This window comes from Equus caballus, chromosome 28 (genome assembly GCF_041296265.1).
Source record: "Equus caballus isolate H_3958 breed thoroughbred chromosome 28, TB-T2T, whole genome shotgun sequence".
NCBI classification, from domain to species: domain Eukaryota; kingdom Metazoa; phylum Chordata; class Mammalia; order Perissodactyla; family Equidae; genus Equus; species Equus caballus.
The window spans coordinates 47,984,581-48,011,354 of record NC_091711.1 but is presented as its reverse complement, the minus strand read 5'-3'; the positions used below and the strand labels follow the sequence as shown (position 1 = coordinate 48,011,354).

Sequence of the window (26,774 nt, the reverse complement as noted above, 5' to 3'; positions counted from 1 at the left end):
TTCGTATTTGATTTTCAGAAATTTGACTATGATATATCTTGGTTTAGGTTTCTTTGGGTTTATCATATTTGAGGTTATGTCTTTTGCCAAATTTGGGCATTATTTTTCTGGGTACTTTTTCAGCCCCCCTCCTTCTCCACTTCTGAGACTCCAGTGACACAAATGTTAGATCTTTTGTTATAGTCCCCCAGGTCCCTGCAGCTCTGTTCATTTTTCTGTAACTCTGTTTTTCTCTGTTGTTCAGACTGAGTGATTTCTATTGTTCTGTCTTCCAGTTCACTGATTCTTTCCTCTGTCCCTCCATTCTGATGTTGAGCCTATCTGTTTTTCTGTTTGGGTTATTGTATTTTTCAGTTCTAAAATTTCCATTTGGTTCTTCTTTATGTCTTCTTTTTCTCTGCTGAGTCTTTATTTGTCTTCACTTGTTTTAAGGGTGTTTGTAATTACTCGTGAAACATTTTCATCATGGCTGCTTTAAAATCCTCGTCAGATAATTCCAACATCTTTGTCCCTCACTATTGGCATCCAGTGATGGTCTGGCTTCATTCAGCGTCAGATCTTCCTGGTTCTTGGTGTGGTGATTGATTTTCAGTTGAAACCTGGACATTTGATGTTATGTTGTGAAACTTTGGGTCTTATTTAAACCTTTTGTTTTAGCTGACTTTCTCCAACCTGCCTCAGCAGGGAACGGGGTGCCTAGTTACTGCCAAGGGAGCAGACACTTGGGTTCCCCCCAGCATTGTTGACAACTAGGGAGGGGCTCCTCATTGCTGCTGCGTGGGGCAGGAGTTCTGGCCCCACCAGGCCTCCGATGATACTTCCTGGGCTGGGACAGGTAGGGGGGCCCTCTGACTGCTCCCCACAGGGTCTCCCCGACACCTGGGTGGGCAGAGGTGGACGGTGGTGCAAGTCCTGACTCTCTGCTAGGTCTCCTCTGACGGCACTCCTGCAAGGAGGACAGGGCACCTCACCACTGCTGGGTGGAGGTGGGAGTCCAGCTCCTTCTGTGTCTGCACCGTCACCTGAGGGGAGTGAGGCTCCTTACCGGCTGGCTGGGGTGAAAGTTTTGGCTCCCTGCTTGGCCTTCTGTCACACCAGCCTGGTGAGGCACGTCAGTACCTCGTTACAGCCTTGAGGGTAGAAGTCCAGGCTCCCAGTTGGCCTTTGCTGGTGTGTGTGGGGCTGGGGCCAATGTTTTCGGTGTGTTGTCTGGAGTAGAGCGGTTCTTGTCTAGAAGTTTTTGGTTTTGCTGGGCTGCCCTTTGCTGGTCCTTTGGAGAGACAGAGCAGGCTTTTGTTGGAGTTTTTTGCTTGTACCTGTTGGCATTTCTGGGTTGCCAGCTTCTTCAGCTCCAAATCTGAGATTCCTGAGGAAAAAAGAAAACCCAGGCAACTCAGCACTGTGTCCTTCCCTGGCTCCTTCTCTCCACCTGTCAGAGTCCTCCTGTGTTTGTGTTGTACGTGCTCCAGCGGAGGAATAGGGGAAAGTGTGCCTAGTCCGCCGTCGTGGAAGCAGAAGGTCCCTGTGCATTTTGTAAACACCTGTTTTTCTCTCCATTCTTCAGAATGGATTATTCCTACTATCTGTGTTCCACTGCACTGACCTTCCTCTGTCACACTCCTCCTGCTGCTGAGCCCTCGTGAATTTTTTATTTCAGATACTGTGCTTTTCAATTCTAGATTTTCCATTTGATCCCTTCTCATAGTTTCTTTTTCTCTCCTGAGAACTTCTCTCGTTCCATTCATTTTAAGATGTTCAGCTCTACCTCCCTGAGCGTGGTTATCGAGGCTGCTGTGACGTTTTCTCTGATGCCTCCAGCTTCTGGGTCATCTCGGGTTTGGCATCTGTTGATTGTCTTTTCCCTTGAGGATGTCAGTGTTTTCTGGTTCTTAGTGTCTTGATTGCTTTGGGATTGTTTCCTGGACAGTTTGAATACTATGTTGTAAGACTCTGGGTTCTGTTAAAATCCTTTGGAGAATTTTTGTTTTTTACAGGTGCTCAGCCTGGTTGGGCACAGACAGCGAGTCCGTCTCATGTTGCGGAGCGGGATTCCACCTCAGTCCAGCACTCGAGGGCTCTGTCATGCCACTGGGCCCAGCATTCATCACTCAGGGCCGAGTGTGCTGGCACCTGCGTGCTGGCACGTGTGGCAGTCGGCTCCCCAGGTGCCCATGCTGCCCGGTGTGCCTGCACGAGCCCAGCCAGCACTGAGCCCATGCTGCCCGGTGTGCTCTGCACAAGCCCAGCCGGCGTTGAGCCTGGACTTGAGTCAGTCCTCCACAGAGCCAGGACACGCTCCTCCAGCCCTCTCCTCCCACCACGCCCTGGCTCCTCCAGCCAGAGCGATCGGTTTCTCTCGGTGCCCTTTGCTGTCCACATCAGCCTGCTTTTCCAGATCTCCGGCCGCCCTCGGGTCAGAGCTGGAGGGCGAGGAGGAAGGGAACTCCTGGAGACGCCCCACACCACACTGCTCATTCCCCAGGGCGGCTTCTCCAGCCAATGGCCGCTGCTGTTTGCTTTTAGAGTCGTCACTCAATCGCCCCTCTCTTCTCGGCCAGAGCTCCTAGTGGCGTCAGAGGGGAGAGAGGCGGTCGTGGGCCCCCTTCACCCTGGCCGGAACTGAAGTCTGGGTGCTGTGTCTGTTTAGGCAGACTGTGCCTGCAGTGCTGTTCCTGGCTCCCCAAATCCGCGCCACGGCCCTTGGAGCGGTCCTAGTGTTGTCCCCATTTCAGAGATGGCCATCTGGGGCTCGGAGGGGCTCAGCTACCCGGTCGGGAAGCCTGCCCTGGAGCTGGATGCTGAAGTCCTGGGGTGCGCCCCTTCGAGATGTGGCTCTGGGGGTTTGTTTTGGTAGCCCCCACTGGCCTTTCCTAGCAGGTGGGGTCTTGGGGCAGAAACCAGTCCTGTCCCCAGGGCTCAGCCCCCACGAGGCCCTGTCCAGGGCCCTCAGCTCTCCGACCCCTTTGGTCGCTAGGGTGTGAGTGCGCACCCGGGGTTGCTTGTGGGCTGAGGAGCGAACGAGACGGCTCAAGTGTGGCTCGGAGATGACAGTGTCCTGTGTGTGGAGATGCGGCTGTCATGGAGTTGGTTTAGCTGGTGTGACATCTGCAGGTCAGGGGTCAATGCTGCACATTTCCTGAACCCACCACCTGTGGACACAAAGGAGCAGGGTCTGCCCTGCTCGCCAAACCTTCCGTTTCTCAGGGGGAGCCCTGTTCTGGGGACCAGCTGAGAACTGACCCTGCAGGCGCCTGGGCTGTGCGGCCGACACAGTGTCCCCTGAGGGCTGGCTTGGCCATGTCGCGTTCTGCCCTGTCGCAGGTGCTGATGGAGTGTCCTGTGCCACCCCAAGGATGGCCTGGGTGGCCATTTAGGAGCCATTGACTTGTGGGCCAGTCACCGGCCAGCCTTGTGCCTCAGGATGGCTGGGCTGTCCCCTGAGGACGCTGGTGTGAAAAGACAGGGAGCTACAAAGGTAACAGTGTGTCCCTGTTCGGTCAGGGCTGTTTGAGGATGTGGGGAATCGTTTCTCTTTTCCGGGGCTATGGTCTTAGAAGGACACGGGGTCACGCTGTCTTTCTGGAACAGAATGTTGCTGATGTCTCTGTCCGTGGTGATAGGCGGGAGCCATCAGCAGTGGGGCATCTGCAGCCTGTCTCTCCCAGGCCCTGCTCAAAGGGCAGGTGTGAGTGTGTGTGTGCGCACACATGCGTGTGAGTGTGTGCATGTGTGTGCACACGTGTAGAGGTTTCTGGGTTGGAAGGTGCAGGGCCGTCCCCGGCCTGCACACGCCTCCCTCCTCGCCCAGGGGCTCCGGCTGCGCCCTCCTGCACGGCCTCCCATTCCCTCGGCCCCGGGACCACGCAGCCTCTCGGGGGCCCTGGGGGACGATGCCAGGCCTGTGGAGGCTCTGCCCACACCCCAGGCCCCTGGGTGGCCTGATAGAGAAGGGTCCGCGGAGGAGGCCTGAGGGTTGGCACTCGGGGCTCACCGGCCAAAAGTTGCGCTCCGTTAGAAGTCCTTGCTTAGGATGTGGGCTCCTTGGAGACGGGGGCTCCTGACTTCTGTCTGCTCCTCGCCCAACAACACGGCATGGGTGCCCAGGGCCGAGAAGCGTCTAGAGTAGCTCCCTGAGGCGGTGAGTGTCCTGAGCAGCTCGGCCCGGGTCCAGCACTGCCTGCCCTGCTCCCCGCTGGGCGCTCCCGCATGGTCACCAGAGACCTGCAGGCAGAGCCCCAGGACAGGTGCCAGGGACCACTGCTCCCCAGGGCCCTGAGTGCCCTCCAGGTGTGCAGGAGTCACCTACCCCGGGGGTGGAGCTTCCGTCTCTCGCTCAGGGTGCAGTGCTGGTGGGCACAGGAACGTGTGACCTTCCACCGTGCAGGTTTTGGCAGCCTGACCTGCTGGCGGCACCCACTTCTCTCAAGAGAAGCAGAGTGAACCTAGCGGCCTCAAGACCTTCATTCCCGGGGCACCTGCCTCTCTGATACTCATCTCACCCCTCACTCTGCTCTGGACCCAATGGCCCCCTCCAGTCTCTAAACTCCACAGGAATGCTTGTGCCTCAGGGCCTTTGCACTGGCTGTTTACTGAGATAGCAATGGAGTCTTTGTTCAGATTTCACTTTCTCTCTCTCTTTTTTTTTTAAAGATTGGCACCTGAGCTAACATCTGTTGCCAATCTTTGTTGTCTTTTTTTACTTTTTCTCCCCAAAGCCCCCCAGTACATAGTTGTATATTCTAGTTGTGAGTGTCTCTGGTTGTGCTGTGTGGGACGCTGCCTCAGCATGGCTTGATGGACAGTACCATGTCCACACACAGGATCCGGACCCACGAAACCTTGGGCCACTGAAGCAGAAGACCTGAACTTAACCACACAGCCATGGGGCCAGCCCCCCGATTTCACTTTCTCAATGAGGCCTCCCCGCCCCTGTCCACCCTCCCAGCCCTGCATCCCTGCTGTTTGCTTCTCCATAGCATTTATGACTCTCTGGACAAATTGATAAAACATATCAATTTTATTGGTTTCTTTTGTTTTTAATATTTTATTTTTTCCTTTTTCTTCCCAAAGCCCCCTGGTACATAGCTGTATATTTTTAGTTGTGAGTCCTTCTAGTTGTGGCATGTGGGACGCCACCTCAGCATGGCCTGATGAGCGGTGCCATGTCCGCGCCCAGGATCTGAACCAGGGAAACCCTGGGCCACTGAAGCGGAACGTGCGAACTTAACCACTCGGCCACGGGCCAGCCTCTCAATTTTATTGTTGATTGGGTATCTCCCGGCATCAGAATGTTAACCACCAGAGGGCGGGGGTTTCTGTTCATGCTCGGCCCCTGTCTGCCCGGCGTCTGCCACTTAGCAATGCTGAGCGAATGAGCGACCCTGGTGAGACAGCACTGGGCAGGCTGTCTGGGGTTTTAAAGGATTACTCATAAATCTTTGTGACTCACTTGTTTTAAAGTTTGGCATAAAACCGCGATATATCTGATAATTGAATACCCTTCGAGAGAAAGATACATCTTGAAATATTTTACGGGCATGAGGATTCCAGATTTTGTGCCTAGAATAATCTGGAAAGGTTTAAGTAAGACTCGACCGAGCCGGACATTAATTCAGCCCACAGCCACTCAGAGAGCACCGTGGGGTTCCGGGTGCGGCCCTGGCCCACCTGCCCCCACCCCATCTCTCTTCTTCCCCATAAACCTGGCTAGAAACGGTTACCCCGGCCTGTCCGCTTTTCCTAAGCAGCAGCCTGTGCTCTCCCTTCTTCCACTTCTGGTCCTTCGTCCTCCTTTCTCTACTGCCCATCTCGCCCTCCAGGGGTGCAAATCCTCCCCACCCCACCTCCTCCTTCCACGGATTCTCCCAAGGCCCCTTCCTGCTGGAGCTTGTGTGGTCCCGTGGCTGGGGAGGACCCAACAGCAGCCACCACCTTCTGGAGTCTTTGAGCCTCAGGGGATAAGTGTCCCTCCAGCACATGGTGATCGCTGAGGGGACTGACCCTTTGCCGTCGAGTCACAGTGGAAGATGCTGTTTGCTCAGGTGCCAGGGCAAGTGTGAGAACAGCTGACACGGACGGACGCGTCCTGGCGCCAGGCGCTCTCTCAGCATTTTACATGTCATAACCTGTTAATTCTCACATGTCTCGTTTTACAGGTAACATAACTGAGCACAGAAAAGCTAGTAATTTGCCCAAGGTTACACAGCTAGGCAGTGCCAGGGTCTCGTCCCTCAGCGCTCTTGCCCCAGAGCTCCCTCTTGGGCATTCTGGCCAGTGGTCAGTGCTGCAGTTTGGCCAGATGGAGGAAAGGTGGGCTTTGGAGCCTGGCTTGACACTGGGTCAGTAGAGGATGAAGAGGGTAGTCTGAGGTGGGAGGAAGCCCGAGAGAGGCTGTCAGGGAGGGTTCCTTCTGGGAGCATCCATGGCATCTGCTGGGTGCCACAGTGGTGGACAGACAGACAGACAGGCCCTGCAGGTGTATGGGCAAGCAGACCATGATCCCCCCAGGCTGGTGTCCTGGGACTAGATTGGGGTGGGCTCCACGGGGAACGGACCCTGTTTACTCAAGATGTGTCCCCGCAATTAAGAAGAAAAGACATTGTGGCGGCCACTGCTTGTGTGCAGACAGAGGTCAAAGGTCATGCTTTATTGGGTCAAATAACAGTAAATTATGATTATCAGGTACGTCATCTGAGCATCGTGAACTTTGGGGGCTTGCTAGGATATATTTACATTTTTGGTTGGAAATTATTTTATTATTAAAACAAACCACCAAAAAGAAATAGTTCCAAGTGGAAATTTCATTATTAAAATAGACCATTAACTAGAAACAATCATTTTTCTAATAGAAATGGTGTCTGCTGTTGAGAAGTTTGATAGGACTTGCCACTCTTCTTCTAGACGGATAACTTTGGTGTGGCAGCTGCGTAGCTGAATAGAGCTCATAAAAAATCGGTCAGAAGTGCTGCTGGCTTGTTTTCAATGGTAGAAACCGGATTTCGTTTTAAACTTTTTGTGTCAGGCTAGACTGGGTAAAATGCCTGACTAGGCGCTGAGGCGCTCGTCTGTGACCCACGTGGTCGGAATAACTACAGACTGTCTTCCCCAGAGGCTGCGGGCTGGTGGCCCTGGGGCTAAATTTGGCCCACAGATAGTTTTTTGTCTGACCTGCACAGTGAGTTTTCTTTTCCCTTTAAAATTGTACCCAGCATTTTAAAATCAGGAGATTCCATATAAAGATCCAGGCTTCCGGCACATTGTGGTGTGAGGACACCTGCGCGCAGCGAGCGGGACTGTGGCCCAGGTCGGGGAGGGCCCCCAGGTCCCATGCCGCCCGCCCACCGCCTTCCGGAGCTTTGAGAGCACGACCTTGAAACGTTCAACTGCACGGCTAATTTCTCGTTCCTGTGGAGCTTGCGGGCGTTGTCAGGGTAACTGTATACCTTGTGCAGTTAGGAGATGGTTTTTGCCACAAGAATTTACCATTGAGAATTACCTGTGTTGGGTGGTGGAGTCTGACAGGTAGCTGTTACCCAGATTTGCATGTTTTTGACTAAAACTGAAATAATACTATAGAGACAGCTGGTGTAGCCGGTGGGCACGCAGTAGGTGCTTACACAGCGTCTGTCTGTCCCCTGTGCGTCCCTCCGTCACCTCCCGCAGTGGATTTGCCAGATGTGGACCTGCGGCTCACAGGTTATGAGTCGCACAGTAGGCCGTGCGAGGCCAGGGTTTGTTCATATCTGCAGGGTCTTGGGTGCGTTTTTAGAAGTGGAAAGTTACCTTAAATGATATTTATGCTTTAGGAGAAAATATGTAATACTTGAAGAGAGATTTGAAAATTGATTGCATTTATATATTTTGTCCTCAAAATGCCGTTTGTTTTCAATGGAAATCCAAATTCTTCTCTTCTTTTGAGCCCACTGAAGTCTACCGCTCTCCTTGTGGCCTTTTTCCTATTAGGAATTGATGTCACTGTCGTAAATGTCACATAATCCTGTCCCTTAAATTTCGGAATCGTCTGTAGTTGGAGGGTCGGAGCAGCCTTTTATCTGGGGCTGGCTTCTGCGAGGAGCCTCACATCACGGTGCCCAGGGAAGGCCGTTGAATGAGGAGCTGACAGGTGCAGGGGTGGGGCCGCAGCCTGGAATGGCAGGTCCCCAGTGACTCTGGGCCGTGGTGTCGGGTGGCCTTGCGGCCAGACCTGCTGGCATCTGCCCCAGTGCCATCGGCGACCAGCAGGTCACTCTCCCCTCGGGGCTGCCAGTCCCTCATTGTCCAGGAGCGTTATAACTGGACCGTGCCAAAGGGTCCTGGAGGTCCAGGCCCGTGGGGTGCTCAGGCAGGCTAGAGCTGGCACACGGGTGTGCTCTGTAACCAGCCAGACCCTTGGGCTCCGCTGTGCCTCCCCAGGGGCCTCCACGCCCGCCAGCCGCCCTTCCCTCGAGTCCCATCCGCAGACTGTCAACTGGACCTGAGCTGCAGCACCGCGGTCGATGCCGAGACCTTCAGTCAGGGGCCTGCCGGGGACACTGTTCCCCCAGTGCTGGACCGGGTCCCAGATGGTCGCCCAGCGGCCGCTGATTTGATCTTGGGGGTGTGAGTCGTCTCGCGAAGCCAGCAGGCTCTCTTCCCGGCTCTCATTTTCAGTCCTCCGGAGGCCGGGCTCAGCCCGGGTGGGGCGGCGTGGCCTTCAGCCTGACGCGGGCCTGCAGTGTCGTGTCTGGACCTGCAGCTCCAGATGTGGTGTGCGTGGAACAGACGGAGAGCAGAGAGGTGGCGGGCGGCGAGGTCGGGGACAGACTGACTCTCAGGGGAATTTGTCGTCTGTGTGGTGGTTCTGGATTCCCGTGGCCGTGTGGACACAAGCTCTTTTTCTGTCTTCACTTTCGTGGACGAGCCCTCAGCTGTGATAGCTCAGGAGTTCCTTCAGCGAGCGTTTGATGAGCGCTGCGGTACCGGGAAACATCATGTCCTGTAAATCACAGGGGGAATTAGGACGGGTGCCGCTGACTCGGATCTCTTGGGCCCCTTCCTCTGGGGTGGCCTTTATTGTTCAGGCGCTCGCGAGGGGGCGCGTGCAGAGAGTCAAGTGCTGTGCTTTTCTCTTTGCCTTTGCCATCCTCCAACTTCCGTGTGGATGTAGGTCTCAGACTCACAACACAACACAGCAGACCGCTCCATCGGGCACGGTGGGGCAGTGGCTACCCCCGTGCGGCCCCGTCTACTCTCTCTCAAACGGGGCTGCCATTTTTGGAGGTCACGTGGCAGCAGAGCTGTGCCCTTTTTTTTTTGAGGAAGATTAGCCCTGAGCTAACTACTGCCAATTCTCCTCTTTTTGCTGAGGAAACCGCCCTGAGCTGACATCCATGCCCATCTTCCTCTACTTTATATGTGGGACGCCTACTACAGCATGGCGTGCCAAGCAGTGCCACGTCCGCACCCGGGATCCAAGCCGGCGAACTCTGAGCCACTGAGAAGCGGAACGTGCGCACTTAACCGCTGTGCCACTGGGCAGGCCCCCAGAGCTGTGCCCTTGATGGTGAACTTGTTTTGTGCTCTGGTCTCGATTCAGGCCTCCTGCAAGTCTGCGGGGACCCTGCTGCCACCACCCTGCCCCTGCCCCCAGTTATGCACGTGTGTGTGTGTGCACGCGTGCTTACACAAGTGTGCTGCCCCTGTGACACACAGGAAGTCGCTCTCCTGTTGGAAGTGAGGCTGCTGGGTGCGCGTTTAGTCTAGAAACTTGTGACGGCAAAGCTGATTGACAGCTGGCGGTTTCTCATCAGCATCAAGATGGTGAAGTTGGTTGAGTTTTACTGGGTCGTAACGGGCGCTGAAAAACAGAACAGGACTGAAGAGGAGCTGATGGAAGATAGAGTCCTCTTGGCTCCCCTGGGCCGGCGTTACCCGGGTCGCTGCAGGTCAGCAGTGGTGCAGCCTCTCGCGCTGGCATCACCAGTGATTTTTCTGGAATGTGGCAGCCGTATGGTCATCCCCTTTATTGGACGGTAGCTGCCTGTCAACACGCGTCACGGTGGTTGTGAGGGGAGCCCAGGAGCACTGTCTTTTGTCAGCAAAAGCACTGAAACCTTCAGCGGAGATTTGCTTACAAAATTTCAGTCCATTTTTGGAAAGAACTTTATTGAATGAGAACATGTGTTTGCGTTTTTAACAATCGTAATATTTGAACTGGTACCAATGGCCCTTCAGATGAACTCTTTGATTATTAGAAGAGAAATTAATGAGTAGCTGAAATACACGGGGGCATGTTCACGTTTGGCGGAAGGATCTGGAAGTGAGAGTAGAGGTTGGGGGGTGACCTCAGGCCCTGGGTCTGGCTCATCTGAGCTGCATTCTGAGAAGCAATGAAGATTGCTTAAAATATGGCTTTATAAGATGTGCAGAAGCACACAGTGACCCACTCTGAATCATTATTTATAAGGATATTGTTGTAAATGAAACTACAATCCTTCAAAATCAAAGATATTCAAACACAGTTTGCTATACTTGGCTGCTTAATTATTGTTTATTTTAAAAAAAAAAAAAGGTCTTTTTCTTTGCCCCTTCTGAGTGGTTTTGTGGCTGTTAACGTGCACACACTTTGCTTCCTGTCCCGGGCGCCAGGCACAGGCGGGCAGGGCCGGTGGGCACATGAGGACGCACCCCGTTCGCTCCGCCAGCTGCATGTGAGTTTGGTGGGCTCCCTTTAACCTCTGAACACTGAAGGGGAAATTTTTTGATAGATTCGCCAAAAGCTAGTCCTGGGCCTGCTGTTGACCGTGGCTTGGACGAGTTCTCTGCCTTCTGAGCTGCAGAGGAGAGAGGGTCTGAGGATCTTGGGTGAGGCCCTCTGTAAAGCGAGGGCCACAGTCTTTGCCTTTCGGGTGCTATGACGATTGTCGAGCTGGCACAGTCAGCACAAAGTTGCACTCATGGATGGCCCTTATGACGATGACAACAACGATGCCTCCTGGGGTAAAGCTGGTGTATGGATGTGAAAACAGCGTGACAGGACAGACACCAGGGCTGGAGCGGGGTTGGCCAGGCCCCCTGTGTGAGGTGACGGATGGGGACACACGCGCAGCTCTGAACAGAACAGGCAAGGCCATCCTGGGGGAGCTGTGACCTAGTAGGTGGGCAGAAAAGCCACTGCGTGAGTACCTTCACGTGTACATGTGTACATGCGTTCAAGCATACACACCTACACGTGTCCATGTGTACATGCGTGCGGTAATCACAGATGGGGAGGTGCTGCTGGGGGGCAGCCCAGAGGCCTCAATGAGGAGATGGTGTTTAAGCTGAGAAGAAGAAAACCCTGGGTGAGGCAGGTGGCCATGTGTGTGCGTGTGTGTGTATCTGGTGTGTATCTGGCATGATGTGTGTGTGTGTGTATCGGGGTGCGTGTGTGCACATATCTAGTGTGTAGACCGTTTCTGGAAGAGGGAGCACAAGGAGGGAGCCGGTGTGTCCTGACTGAGGACAGGTGTTGTCCATGTGAGTTTGTGATTAGAACATAGTTGCTTTACTTCCTGAGCAGGCTGTTTGTGCGTTACACAATCCAGGACAGCCTTCTAAGTTCATGCCATGCTACTCTGGAATTGGTAATGTGTCAGAGAAGTGGTATAATTTATTTTCAATGAACAAAAATGATCAAAATGAATGTCATATCTTGAGATTGGTTTATAAGATGTTTAATAGTATACTATAAAACTATCAAATAAGTATGCAAAATTTAGGGGATTTATTTCTAATTTGGTTGAAAATTTCCCTCTTCTCCTCTATTTATCTTCTTGAATTTGCTCAGTTTTTACAATATTGCAAAAGTTGATGATACTTAAAATTTTAGTACTAAAGTTTAAAAATACTATCCTAAACTATACTTTAATCACACATATCCTAAACTTTAACATGGTACCAGTATGCAATTTAACGTACAGTTATGGGAGAAATAAAAAGGAAGAAACACTTCTAGCAAAAATTGTTTTTTAATCACATTGTCGTGTGTTTTTATCACATTGTTGTGTGTCTTTATCACATTGTTGTGTCTTTATCACTTTGGTGTGTGTCTTTACCACATTGTGGTGTGTTTTTATCATGTTGTGTCTTGTCACTTTGGTGTGTGTCTTTATCACATTGTTGTGTTTTTATCACATTGTTGTGTGTTTTTAATCACACATTATTGTGTGTCTTTATCACAGTGTTGCTGTTCTCCTTCAGGTCATGCTTTCTCCTGTGTCTCCTCACACTCGAGCGGCCTCTGGGTTCTCCTCACCCCAGATACTGTCAAGGCTCTTCTAGGTTTAATGATCCGTTAGCCACGTTACCCCATTTTACTCTTTGAACTCAAATGGTTCCTTCTGTACTTTGACTTTTTTCTTTTTAAATACTCACTTTTGTTATGGAAGCAACACTGACCGTTCCATGGAAGGACAGTCTTGTCATTATTAAATAGGATCTCTTTAGTTCTTTTTTTACGGCCAACTTTGCTTGAACATCTGTTTCTCAACATTTGTAATATCAATAGAGGGTAATAAAACAATTTGTATCTGTTGGATTCCAAATCGAGTCTTTTCAAGACCAGAAGTAACTGAAGCCATGTTAGAATGAGGGAAGAGAACCCCCAAATGGATGTTTGCACTGGTCCCTGTTGTGTGCACGTGGACGCAGGGTTGGCTGCCCCCCTGAGCCCTGGGAAGGGTGCGTGGAGCGCTGTCTGTGCCCTGGCGTGGTGAGACTTCCCCACTGAGATGCTGAAGAGGATCGAGTCAGTGTGCGATTGCTCGGCCCGGGAAGGAGGGCCTTCCAAACACCAGCAGTTGCTGCTCCGCGCACCGGGCTCAGGAGGCCCCAGGATGCACTTGAGAAATAGATGTAACAGTGCAAGCGCAGCAGGCCTGCGGACAGCGCTCCCTTTGTTGAGAACTGTCTTGTCCGGTGACTTACACATGGTGCAGAGGTGTGGCAACGAATCCTTGGGAAGTGATCAGCTTGAGAAGATAGGAAAACGTTTTCCTGGACGCTATGTCAGAGCCTCCTGGCTGGGGATCGGTTTTCTTGATGGTTTCTGGAACATTCTGTCACAGCTGGCACATGAGGTGTAAGGTGAGCCAAGGCAAGGAGGCCTGGGGGAGCTTTAGAGGGTTAGGGGGTCAGAGCTGGGCCGGTGGGACTGGGCGGTCCAGCCAAAGCTACAGTATGGCCCACAAAACAAGTTGTGTGTCCCCGTGACAGCCCAGGGTCCCCCAGGGGTGGGGGAAGGTGGGCAGTGAGAGCCAGAGGCCAGAGACATGAGCAAGAGGGGCCTGCTCTGCGGCAGCCGGCTGTGGGAGGGCGTTCCACCGGCGCAGAGCATCCCCGAGCATCCCCCCAGCTCCACACGCACACATGCACACAGAGCCTCCCGCAGCTACACACACACCCACTCACACAGCCTCTGCCAGCTACACACACCCACACACACAGCCTCCCCCAGCTACACACACATGCACACACAGCCACCCGCAGCTATACACACACCCACTCACACAGCCTTCGCCAGCTACACACACCCACACACACAGCCTCCCCCAGCTGCACACACAGAGCCTCCTGCAGCTACACACACGCAGCCAGTGCCAGCAGAGAATTCCCTGCGTGGCTGGGGCCACAGGAAGAGAAGGCAGGGAAGTCTGTTTGGGGAAGGGGAGGGTGTCAGGTGGCCCTTAGGACACTTGGTGCCTTCCATTGTTCTCGCTCACCTCATTAGGCCACCTCGTGATGGCACTGCATTCAAACCCACAGACCCTGTGCGGAGGCTGCGTGGGCCCTGCCAGATGTGAGACTGCCCCTTAATGGGGGAGTGCCCGCCTGAGCCCCGGCCACCAGCTCTGGAGTCTCCAGAACCCTGCTGGGGAGTCCTCCTGGGTTTGGCTGGGCCTCAGGTGGCGTCTGCGCCTGGGCGATCTCACCCAAGCGAAGAGAGATGGGGGGAGCCAAGTCCCCTCCCTGGCGTGGTCCCCCTCAGGGTGGCGGTGGGGACCCCGGGAGCATGGACAGGAAAGACGGGCACGTGGTCAGGGACGCCGGCGTCAGCCAGATGTGTCATTGGGTCGTTTTGCAGGGATTGTTTCCGCGCTGTCACAGGGGTGACTGTTACCTGGGTGGACCCCCCTCCCCCTCTCAGGAATGTTCCAGCATCACCAACACAAAGGTCGTTTCTGTTTGGTAGTTTAGTGTAGGGAGAGGCGTGTAAGTGGTGCCCGTAAGTGGCCGTGTTCCCACGAGGCCGCGTCCTGACTGGGCTGCGCTGTTGGTGGCAGGTCTTCACATTCTGTTGTCTGCACTGATGCTTGTTTATTATTCCAACATTGTTTTCGAATATTTGCTTTATTTGGGCAGCCTTAGGCGCTGGGATTAGAATTCACTAAAGTCTGGGCAGCGGCCCCTACAGTGTCCTGAGTGCGGGGGTACCCCTCCCCCCCACCCCCTCCCCCCCTCCCCCTCCCCCCCCCACCCCCTCCCCCCCTCCCCCTCCCCCCCCACCCCCCCCCCCCCCCCCCCCCCCCCCCCGCCATCGCTGGTCTTGCAGGGAAGGTGGGTGGGGTAGAAGGGTCGCAGCAGCCACGCCTGCAGCCTGGGGTGTTGAATTAACCTGCACGGTGGGCAGCAGGGGGTCGGAACACAGTCCCGAGGCTGCGGGGGAAGCCTCGGAAAGATCCAGGCAGAGCAATGCCGCGTTCACATTTGCGTCTTCAAGGCCTCAGTGGGCTGCGCATGGGGTGAACGGGGCGAGGCTGGAAGCCAGCTGGGAGCAGGTACATAGTCAGATGGGGCTCCTGTGTTGCTGGGCAAGGGAACGCATGGACAGAGCACTCTTCACCAGGCCAAGGGGTGCAGGAGGGAGTAGAAGGGAGCGGAGGAGTAGAAAAGACAGGTTTAGATTTAGCAGGTGGGGCACGAGGCACTCGTGGGTCATACACGTGGCTCCTCGGGCGCAGTCCTGGGGGTCTGATGAGGATGGCGCTCAGGGTAAGATGACAGAGGGGCCTGCCTTTCCCTGTGCCCCTGAGACTGGCCCCAGTTTCTTTCGTGTTTTCTGCTTGGAGAAGCGGTTGGTTGGTGAGCGCGTCGTCCCCAGGGTGGTGGTTCTCAGTCGTGCGATGCTGCCCCTGGGAGACTTTGGCCAGTGACTGGCAGTGTCGGGGTGCCGCTGCGTTCGTGCTGCAGCCCAGGGATGCTGCTCAGCATCCTGCACTGCCGGTGGTGCCGGGGTGAGGAGCGCTGGTCTAGGGACGCGCCCAGGGCATTTTGTGGTTTCAGGATTGTTCTGTCCCTCGGGTACCCGTCTGTTCCAGAAGAATATTTCACTCAGGAGTTTGCTTAAAAGAGGGTGTCAGGTTGTCACTTTCTAAAGAAAAAGGTAACACCCATGAGCCTCGGCCTCTGCTCCCTCCATGGACAGGGTCACAGTCAGCCCAGGAGACACTGTGGTCATGAGTAAGATCCTGAGGGCGATTCCCCCCATGGCAGTGGGTGACTGGTGAGCGCGGAGTCAGCAGGGGAGGCGCCTGCTGCGTGGCGGGTATTGGCCTGACTCAGGCGGGGCTGCTGCCCCATAAGGGGACGTTCTCCATCCTCGAGCCAGCACATGCCCTGGGCCCCTCGTCTCGGTGTGTTGCTGGTATTGACTTGGCCACCGGCCGGGGTGGGTCTGCTCTGGAAGTGACCTACCTTCCAGGCAGCTGCGGTGAGCTCTCCTCTCACTGCATGCTCTTTCACAGAAGATCTTTTCTTTTCTTACCTAACCTCACGTGCGGTGCAAGGTTATGCACAATGCAAGCAAACGTTTGAGAAATGCTAATATCATGTAGAAAATGAAAGGGCCCCCAAATTCCCACCAACAACTCTTTGCAACATTTCTCTGCACGTTTACTAATGTGTTGCTGTTCCTGGTCACGTATCAGCGTGTTCACACCACACACGCCGCTGTGCTTGGATGCCCCTCCCGGCCAGCACGGGCAGGTTGGCCAGTGTAGGGGATGTCGTTTTACTCTTGGAGGACCATCGGTGGCCCCCACCGTCGCCCCTGAACTGAGTTCGGGGGAGAGGGGGCGCTCACTGACTGACGGAAGCCGGGTCGGGTCACTGTCCATTTTCTTAGATTCCTGGTGGAGTTCTTTGCCTCCTAACTCGAAGGGAGAGTCTTGAAGACCAGGGCGTTATGCTCCCGAGGTGCGAATACGAACGAGCTGGACAATCGGTGAGGGGTGCCCGGTGGAGGCATTTGCTCTGCAGAGCAGTGCAGCGGCGGGTGTCAGCGGTGGGCCTCGACTTAACATGGGAGGGGCAGGGTCTCAGGGGGACACAGACCCCACCTCTGTCTCGACCCTTTGGCGAGAAAGGAGCCACTCTGTGTGAATACCTGTTTCGTGCTTGAACCCTTCTCACCTGTTATCTTATCTTTCCAAAATCCTTATCGGCTTGAGACTGTCATCCCCATGTACAGTCATGAAGTTCCGGCTCGGCAGCAGCCCAGTAAAGTGGCGGTAACGGATGGAGGCAGGAGCGGACCCGTCCTCTCCTCCGGGCCCATCATTCATCGAGTCCTGCTCGTTGAGCATATTTGTTTTTCCTCTCACCCAAGGAGCAGATAAGGCTTTGGGCAGGCCACACATAGCAGAGCATAGGTGGGTTCATCACTCTTTGCCGTGTGTTCCTTGTCCTACCCCACATGTGTTCGCTTGTTCAGGAGCAGGCGAGTCAGATCAGGTCTCTCCTTCTGAGCTCCATCTCTCCCAAGCGAGGGCTCCACCAGCTCCGTAGTCGCAGGCTCTCCGTGAGGCCTCCCTCCCTCCCTCCCATTTCCTCGCCTCCTGCTTCTGTCCTGGGCCGCTCTGCTCAGACCCTGAGCCCTTCCCGCACCTCCCAGCCTGCGCTCCGCATCCCTCCTCTGCGCTGCGACTCTGACGTCAGTACCAGTTACTCCTTCTGTCCTCATCTCCCAGAGCGGAGTCTCTGCCGGGAACAGTGTGGGGTGCCAGCTGGGTGTCCGAGAAGCACTGGACAGTGAGTGAGCAGAGACCATGGGTGTCTCCCAGACGTGGTCCTGCCATTGCTGCGTGAGACGTAACAGGCTCATGGCACAGCTCACAGGACCGCGTGGGGACCGCACAACTTCGCGCTGTCAGCCACTGGTACAGCATGGCATGGCGGCATTGACATCTCTCACTTCCTTCTTGGGTTCTTCGAGTCTGTCAAACTGAATTAGCAAGACTAGGATTTACTAATTTGTAGGCTCTTTTCAGTGGGTTGTCCTCGGAGTCATTCGTCACTTTTAGTAATTTAATGGCATAACATATGACTCTTGTCTTTGTCTATGTACAGTTTCTTAAACCAGTCAATTGTTTGTTTGAATACTGAGAAACTTGGAGCTGGCCCCGGGGCCGAGTGGTTAAGTTCGCGCTCTCCACTGCAGGCGGCCCAGTGTTTCGTCAGTTCGAATCCTGGGCGCGGACATGGCACTGTTCATCAAACCACGCTGAGGCAGTGTCCCACATGCCACAACTAGAAGGACCCACAACGAAGAACATACAACTATGTACTGGGGGGCTTTGGGGAGAAAAAGGAAAAATAAATAAATAAATAAAATCTTTGAATATTGAGAAACTTATATTACTCCTAACTATTGTACCCACTTAGGCCTATTATAATTTCCCATCAACTGTTTCTCATCAGACAACCATAGCTGAGATGATCACCCAGGGGTGCTGGAGAGCCTGACGTTTATTCTCAGTGGTCTAGGATCCCGGTGCAAGCTGTTTTATCAGGAAGTGGCCGATCCCTGGCTCAGTCCGTCAGTATTATTAAAGCCCCGCCACGAGTCTGGCCATGTGCCCGAGGCTGAGATGGGCCTGCATTAGCTCAGGTCTTGTAGAAGAGGAAGCAGAGGTCAGGTGCGGTGAAGGGCTTTGCATGCAAGGATGACATCGATGCCAGATTCGGGGGCTCTAAGGAGGGTGAGGGAGCACCTCAGGAATGAGGAGGACGTTAGGAAGGCAGCTCTGAGAGGTGGCGACGGCCAAGTCTGAGAGCCAGGGAGCCCGTTGGTGTGCCTGTGTCCAGGATGCCCCGCTGGTCCCTCGTGGCTGTCCTGTGTGTCCACTGACCACAGAGGGGGAAGGGAGGAGATGGCAGAGTGCAGCCTGCAGCTTTGGGCGCTAAGGGAGGGGAGGATAAGAGCCCAGAAGACAGGATGCCCAGGAGGGAGGGCCTGGTGGGGAGGGCTTGGCTGAGCGAGGGTCTGACCCGCCTCACCGCTCCCGGTGAGGAGTCCTGCGGGTGGGGCCCTGCGCAGCCCCTCCCCACACACCTGACACCCTATGCCCATGACCCATGAGCAGGGCTCTCGGGTGCCGAGACACTGCCTGAGACCACGCTGCCCCTGAGGCTGGCTTCTGACTCCTTTGCAAGAGCACCTGTTCCTCCTCCTCCTGGACACGTCGGCCGCGCTGGGAGGGCCCCGCCCTCAGCCTCTCCAGGCTTCAGAAGTGGTCAAAGCCCGTCCAGACACTGCCTTCCCAGGGGCTTATAACTTGATTTCCATAGGCAGCAACTTCCAAAATGATGCAAAGTTACTACAAGTGTTATGGCAATATTCTTTTTCATTTTGCTGTTACAAAAATATAGTACTTTAGCTGTATTGCAGGTTTTATAGCCAACCTAGGACCTAACCACAAATTACAATGTTCTCGTGTGTAAAAATAGATGGTAAATCCCTGAGAGCAGTTCACGAATGGGCTTTGGAACACAGCCTGTTCAGACGGGGCTCCTGGTCTTCCATCTTCTCTGCTTCCCGATTCCTCGGCTTTCCTTGGTGAGTCCTTCAGGACCACGGTTTGAGTTACGAGCCGTCATCTCACGGCTCCCATGGCTGTGTTTGTGTCCAGCTGTACCTGGAGGCATCACCTGGAGGCGTCTGCAGGCCTGTAATTACACCTGTCCCCCAAACATGCCGTGGGCAGCCCCTCCTGGCTTTCCCATAATAGAGAATGTCCAGTGCTGCCATCCCCTTGGTCCATCCACGTCTCCCCTTTCTCCTGCATCCAATTGGACCCACCTAGGCCTTTGCAGAGCCCCCTGCCCACCCCCGACTCCAGCCTGAGTATGGCCTTGACTCACGTGCACACTCAGTGGTCAGTGCTGGTTGTCCCCGGTTCTAGTTATGTGCGTCTTTCCCACTTGGATTTCCAAGCCAGGCTGAAGGCAGACGCTGTATCTTGAACGTCCTTCCCCGTATTTAGCACAGCATCTGCCCCAGAAAAGTCAGCACGTGCTGCTCAAATGGCTGAGCAAATCGTTTGCCAAGTTGCACCTGACAGGGGCGGCCCCGTGGCCGAGTGGTTAAGTTCTTGCACTCCACTTTGTGTCCCGGGTTTGCTGGTTCAGATCCTGGGCGCCGACCTGCACACTGGTGGCTCATCAAGCCATGCTAGAATGACAACTAGGATATACAACGATGTACTGGGGCTTTGGGGAGAAAAACAAAAAGAGGAAGACTGGCAACACACGTGGGCTCAGGGCCACTCTCCCCTCACCGGAAAAAAAAAGTCGCACCCTACATTTGGTGCCTCTGTGAGATAAAACACCCCATCTTCTGATAACATTGAGTTTCCCAAATTTATTTAGCTCTGTATTTAAAAATTACAAATAACTTTCCTTTGACTTTTGGATTTCTAGTGAGAATTTTTTTTTTAACTTTTTGTTAAGATTATGATAGTTTACAACCTTGTGAAATTTCAGTTGTACATTATTGTCAGTCGTGTTGTAGGTGCACCACTTCACCCTTTGTGCCCTCCCCCCACCCCCCCTTTCCGTTGGTAACCACCAATCAGTTCTCTTTGTCTATTCTAGTGAGAATTTTAAAGCAGGATGTCCTCCGCCTTTTGGAGTTGGCCTTCTTGTATTCGTGTGAATTCGAATGAGTCCCTTTGACATGAGGACGTGGTGTCTTTCAGATGCCTGCTCCGTGCCTGTTTCTGAAATCATCACTGTGGAAGAGCAGGATGTCCATGGGAAGCGCTCCGCCAGCGGGAAATGGCAGAAGATGGAGAGGCTTTACGCTTTCACAGGTGACGCGGCCCGACTGACTCCCCCAGGTCTTCGGGATCTCAGGCAGAGCACCTGAGAGGGAACCTTTCTGTGACTTGCTTAACAAGCTCAGTGTCTGCCTGGTTTATCTTTATAGAAACTGCCTTATGTCATTTTTTCCAGGATCTACTTTTAATTAATGTTTTGGTTTTGATCGTCTTTTTTCTTATTTCTTTTACCTGGGTTAAAAGAACAGAATAGGATCTTTTTTCTAATATACCTTGAAAGTTTCTAACTAATCAGAGGAAGAGAGAACACTGGGACATTGCAGTGACGAGCCCGGGGTGGTGTCCGTAGGGCCGCGGGCTCCGAGCTGACAGTGCGCTCCTTTCCCGCAGTGCACTACGTGCAGAGAGCCCGCCAGCACCGCTGGAAGTGGACAAAGGTGACCTTCTGCTGTGCTGACGAGCAGCTGTGCCATCTGTGGCTGCAGACGCTCCGGGAGCTGCTGGAGAACCTGAGTACGTGAATGTTTTTATGTTTGAAGAAAGAGACAGCCGCAGCGTGACGCGTGCTGCTGTCTCCTCCTTTTGCACAGCTTCCTGTCCCAGGTGCCATGTGGTCAGCCACGTGGCTTGTCGGAATTCACTGGTGAGAGGCCAGCGTGGTGTGGCGCCCAGAGCGTGGCCTCCGCCCTCCCTGACCAGCTGCCAGAGCCGGGCCGGCCCCTAGGCCTTGCTATTGCAGCCACTCTGTAATTTTAACTCCTAACCCTGTTGTCTGTTTTAATGTTTAATTGAAATACAGCATAGATACAGAAAAGTGCCTGCATCCTGAGTGTGAGCTCGGGCGGTACCCGCACACTCAGCACACACTGTGACCAGCACCCTGATCAAGAAACAGAATCTCGCTGGCCCCCCAGACCCCCTGCGGTCCCGGCTCCCCTTGGGGGAACTCCTGTCTGACTTCTGAACAACCGGATTCGTTTTGTGCTTCCTCTCAGTCGGATCATGCAGCGTAAACTCGGCTCGCCATTATGTTTGTGAAGTTTATCCATAGTGTGGTTGTTCGTTCTCTTGGCTGCACGGTATTTCTTCCCTGGTGTGAATGGACGACTATTTGTTCATCCGTTTTCCTCTTACGGTCATTTGGATAGTGTCCCAGTGTGGGCTGTTGGGAGTCGTGGCGTTCTGAACATTCTAGTACGTGTCTTGTGGTGAACACACGCTGGCATTTCTCTTGGGTGCACCCTGGGAATGGAATTGCTGGGTGGACGGTATGCGTATGTCCAACCTCGTGGACACCCCCACGCTGTCTTCCAAAGTGGTAGTTCCAGGGGCACTCCCCAGCAGAATATCAGTTCTGGTTGTCCCACATTTTAACCACACCTTTAAGATTTTAGCCATTCTGGTGGGTGTCAGAGTCTTGCATTATGGCTTTAATTTGCATTTTCCTGATAGCTAATGAGTTGAGAAATGCATTCCTAGGTTTATAGGCCATTTGGAAATCCTCTTTTGTGAGGTGTCTGTTCAAGTCTTTGTCCATTTTCCTGTTGGGTGTCTGTCTGTCTTAATGATATATACAAATTCTTTATATATTGTGGGCCCGAATCTGTTACTGGATTTCTGAGTCACAGATCTCTTGTCCCACTGTGTGGCTTGCGTCTCACTCTCCCGTCATTCCACTCTTTTGATGGACATTGTTAATTTTTAACGTGGTATGTTTTTCTTTTTTTTTTAACTCTATGGCCAGGTTGTGTCCTATTTAGGACATCTTTGTCCACCCCAAGGCCATGAGGATGTTTGCTCTCAAAGCTGTTCTGCCTTTCACATTTAGATCTGCACCCGTTTGCAACTGGCTTTGGTATGTGGTATGAGGTGAGCCGTCAAGTTTCCTTTTCCTTAAATGTGGATATCCACTTGACCCCATGCTGTTTGTAGGAAAGACTGGCCTTTTCCCCACGGCACTGTGGTGCTGCCATTTTTTTAAAAATTTATTTACTGCTTGTGTCTGGAAATTTAATTGAATTTTGTATTTTACGTTGCACCCAATGACCTTGCTAAATTCACTTATTAATTTTAATAGTTTGATGATTCTTTTGTCAACTGTGAATAATGAGAGTTCCGTTTCTTCCATATTAGTTCGTGTGCCTTTTATTTCTATTTCTTATGCTTTTGCCCTGTTTTGGACCTCCAGTTCGAGGGGATGGTCTTAGTCCTGATCAGGAGGAAAGTTTTCAGCGTTTCACTGTCAAGAATGGTGTTTCTTAGGTTCTTAGTAGATGTTTAAAAACCAGATTAAGGAAGTTCCTTTCTAATTCTAGTTTTCTGAGAGTTTGGTTTTTTTAAATCATGAATGGGTATTGAATTCGATAAATGCTTTTTCTGACTCTCTTGGGATGATTGTATGATTTTCTTCTTTTTGAGTTACTGTGGTGAAGAACATTGATTTCTCTTCGTATAAATGCAAGTCGTCGTATTGCTGGAATAAACCGCACTTGGTCATCACGTGTCCCCTTTCTACGTATTTCTGGGTTTGACTTCCTGATATTCTGTTTGGGGTTTTCGTGCCCAGGCTTGGGAGAAGTAGCCCTGTGCGCCTCCTTTCTGAGAACATCCTTGTCTGGTTCTGCTGTCAAGCTTACGGTGCGGGCCACGTGCAGAGCTGAGAAGCGCTTCTGCCTTTTCTGTTCTGCAGCAGAGTTTGTCTAATGCTGAGGCTACTTTTTTCCTTAACTATTTGGAAGCATTAATTGGTGAAACCATTGGGCCTGGGCTTTCTCTGTGGAAAGGTTTTTATTAATGACTTCAGTTTCTTTATTAGATATCAGACTATTCAGATTTTCTGTTTCTTTCTGTTAGCTTTGGTAAATTGTATTTTTTGGAGAAATTTTATTTCATCCAAATTTATAAATTTATTAACAAATCCTTTCCCTTACCTTGTAATATTTGTAGATTCTGAAACAATGTCCCCTTTCTCTTTCCTGATATCACTAATTTGTGTTTTGTCCCTTTTTCTTTATCAGGAATTCATCAATTTTATGAATCATTTCAAAGAACCGACTTGGCTTTGTTGATTTTCTCTGTTGTATATGCATTTCCCCCAATATTTTATGATGAAGATTTTCAAACATACAGGAAAATGGAAAGAATTGTACAGTAAACGTTCATATACCCACCCCCTAGATTCTAACATTTTTCTGTATTTGCCTCGTCGATGTGTACCGACCCATCCACTGGTTAATCGGACTTTTTGCTGTGTTTCAAAGAGAGTGGCAGACATGGGGCACGTCACCTCTGAACCCTTCAGTGCGAGTCGTCACCTAGAGAGCAGGTTTGTTGGCAGCCGTGAGGTAGAATTTACGTGCCTGTGGGGCCCGAGCCCCTGGAAGGCTTGCTCCACCCGAGGTTTTCTCTGGTCCCCCCGTTAGTGCGGAGACACCCGCTGTCTGGTTGCTCTGTCGTTGTTGCTGCGCATTGGTCTTGCCGGCTCTCGATCTCTCTCCGTGGAGTCGGGTGACGGGCTCTTTCTCGGGAGGCTTCGCTCGCTCAGCGTGGCGGCTCTGAGACCCACTCGTGGTGGTGGGTGCTTCAGCACTTTGCCCCTCTTTGTTGCCCGGTAATATTCTGTGGGACGGACAGACCGCGTTGTGCATGCGGTTGTCAGCTGATGGACATTTAGGGTGTTTCCACTTTTTGGCTACTGTGGCTAGTGCCGCTGTGAACATTTGTGTGCAGGATTCTATGAGGACTTAGGTTTTCAATTTTCTTGGGTACATTTCTTCTTTTTACTTTTATTGAGTTGCTAGTTACATTTGTTTTTTTAAGTATCAAAATCTGCTTGAACTGACCCAGACAGAAATGTGGAAGTTGTTACAAGAAAATAGGGGTGACTCTGGAGACCCCGGTGTGGGAGGGAGCTGGGCCTCTGGAAGGGACTGGGCCCTGGGACTGGGAAGGCTGGCTGAGAGCTCGCTGTCTTTCCGTCTCTCTGTCCGTCTCCAGGTCACGCTGTCTCTGTGCCTCTCCATCTTTCTCTCCTAAGGCTCCATTCTGTACCTCTGTTGCATTCTTCTTATTCTCTGCAAACCCACTTCCTTCATATGAAGAACGAGGCTGCCGCCTTCCAGAATCTACATCTTAAAGGACTCTGCATCAGGAGAGTGTCCTCCCGTGAGCATTCTGAAACCCTGGGGCTCTCCTTCCATCCAGCAGACGCGCAGAGCACCTGCCCGTTCTGACAGGCTGTCACTTCTCTCTTTTCATGGATTAGGAAACTCTTTACTACTGTTCTTTAACTTAAAAATGCTTTTTATCAGATAACACTAAGTAGAATCCTGAAACCGTTGTGATTCTTTTTGGTTAGTAACACATTCATTTTGATTGCCGTATTCACTGTGATTCACACATTGTTGTGGTGGTTGTTTTGTAGCGTCGAGACCAAAGCATTTACTGGTGTTCATCAATCCCTTTGGAGGGAAAGGACAAGGCAAGCGGATATATGAAAGAAAAGTGGCGCCGTTGTTCGCGTTAGCCTCTGTCACCACTGAAGTCATTGGTAAGCTGTAAATCCTGTATTAAATATGTAGAAGTGAACTTGAGAACAATTCAAATGTAGTCACTAGAGAAGATTTTTATCCTAGAAGATGATTTTAAACAAAATAGAGTGGTTTTTTTTTCACCTGCCAGAATGAGAATACAAAATAAAGAATGTAGACCTTTCTAGCCAAGACTTAGCATATAAAGCACTTGAGAAAAATGCTAAGAAGATAAAAGGACAAAGATCATGGACAGGAAACTCTTGCAAGAAGAGAGACAAGCGATTCATAAGGCTTAGAGATAATTTCACCAATAAGTGACATTTTAAGAAATACGGCACCACGTTTGTGGCACAGTTTTCAGTGCAAGTTCTCTAAGCTGGAGGGTGCGAGGACGGCCTTCTCTGCCCTGCAGTGCTTTGAGAGTCTGCTGTAAACTTATGAAAGAGCCACCTGGCAGAGCAGGTCAAGAGCCTCAAAACTGAGGGATTTTGCCCAGTATTGCAGTTTCTGAACCTTCCCCAGAAAAACGACTGGATGCACACAGATGTCACTGCACATGTTATAATAGCTAACCATTGGAAATGACTTAAATGCCCCTCACAGGAAACGTGAAGATAGAATAGAGGTGAGTCTGAAAGAGTAGTATATAGCCCACCAAAGCGGTCTTTACATAGAATTCTTTTTTTTTGCTGAGGAAGATTCTCCCTGAGCTAACATCTGTTGCCAATCTTCCTCTTTTTTGTGAGCCACTACCGCAGCATGGCCACTGACTGACGAGTGGTGCAGGTCTGTGCCCAGGAACCAAGCCCAGGCTGCTGAAGCCCAGCATCCCGAACTTAGCCACTAGGCCACTGACACTGGCCCCAAAGAATTTTTAATGATAAAAAAGTGATTGTGATAAAATGTTGGGAAAACAAAGACACAAAATTGTGTGTACAGTAGGATTTCAAAACAGATTTTGTTTCTTACATTGAGTATACAGACTAGGGACTAACATTTTCTTTTTTTCTACATTTTGGTATATTCTAAAATTTTCAGAGTAACTTGGATAATAAGGAAAAAGTATAAAATAGGAGATGTAATCTCTTTCCAAAGTTATTATTTGTTGGCAATTAAGTGCCAAGACCGTGCTGTCTTACCCAGTGGCGTGCGACTGAGGGCAGTGCTCCGTTGAGCCGGCTCGCTCCCCTCCACAGGAGGGGCTGTGGGACGGTCAAAGAAGGGATTTCTCTTAGGAAATCCTCCTGAAGATTTCGTAGTCCTCATTTTAAAAGAATGGTTTATTTGCCTTTTATTTTAAATAGGATTCACAGATTTGAATATAAACTATACGATGTAATGTTATTTTTTCCCGCAGTTACTGAGCGTGCTAACCATGCCAAGGACAGTCTATATGAGATCAATATAGATAAATATGATGGGTGAGTAAGGCCGCTTTCATCCTGAGTAATAAACGGTAAATTCTACCCAGGTTTTAAGATCTGTCTCAGTTGTCTTTGCTCCCTTTCCTTACATTTTTTTCCCAGTTGTAAAACTAGACGTGCTACTTACAGAAGATAGCAAAGGCAGGAAAGCGGAGAGTGAAACCCCTTCTCCGATGTGGGGACCTAACAGATTGGTGCTCTCCTCTTCCCTCTCCCACCTACTGACACCGACTGTTTTTCCAAATCATTTGAAAGTATGTTATAGACGTGATCACCTTTTGTCCCTAAATATTTCAGTGTCCATCTCCTAAAAACAGGGCCATTCTCTACAGAGCCAGAATACAGTTATCAAAACCAGGTAGTTAACACAGACGCAGTACTATTTTCTATTTGCTGCCCTTATTCAGATTCTGCCAGCTGTCCCATTATTTCTTTAATGCCAAAGAAAATCCTGGATGATGCACTGCCTTCCATCCCATTGTCATGCTCTCTAGTCTCCCGTAACCCTCTTGGTGTGGCTGTGTTTTGAGAGTCCAGGCCAGTGATCCTGTAGCATGTCCCTCGGTTTGGGTCTGCCTGATGTTTCCTCTGGGTCAGAACCTGGTTGTGCGTTTCTGGCTGTGACACCATGGAAGGATGCTGTGCGCTTCCTGGTTACCGCATCAGGAGGCGTGGCAGGCGGCCTTCTCGTGTGCTCTCATGCTTATGTTGTGTGTGTCCCTGCTGGCGTGTTGCTCCTGGAG

The 26,774-nt window shown here is 51.7% G+C and overlaps 1 protein-coding gene across 1 annotated transcript in view; it reads left to right on the top strand.

The window, feature by feature from the left end:
- CERK (ceramide kinase) overlaps positions 1–26,774 on the top strand; it is a 63,769-nt gene that overhangs the window by 14,398 nt on the left and 22,597 nt on the right. The window contains exons 2-5 of the mRNA XM_070254072.1: positions 19,995–20,108; positions 20,466–20,588; positions 24,499–24,624; positions 25,965–26,028. Of these exons, the coding sequence (XP_070110173.1) occupies positions 19,995–20,108; positions 20,466–20,588; positions 24,499–24,624; positions 25,965–26,028 (427 nt within the window). The remainder of the gene's footprint in view (positions 1–19,994; positions 20,109–20,465; positions 20,589–24,498; positions 24,625–25,964; positions 26,029–26,774) is intronic.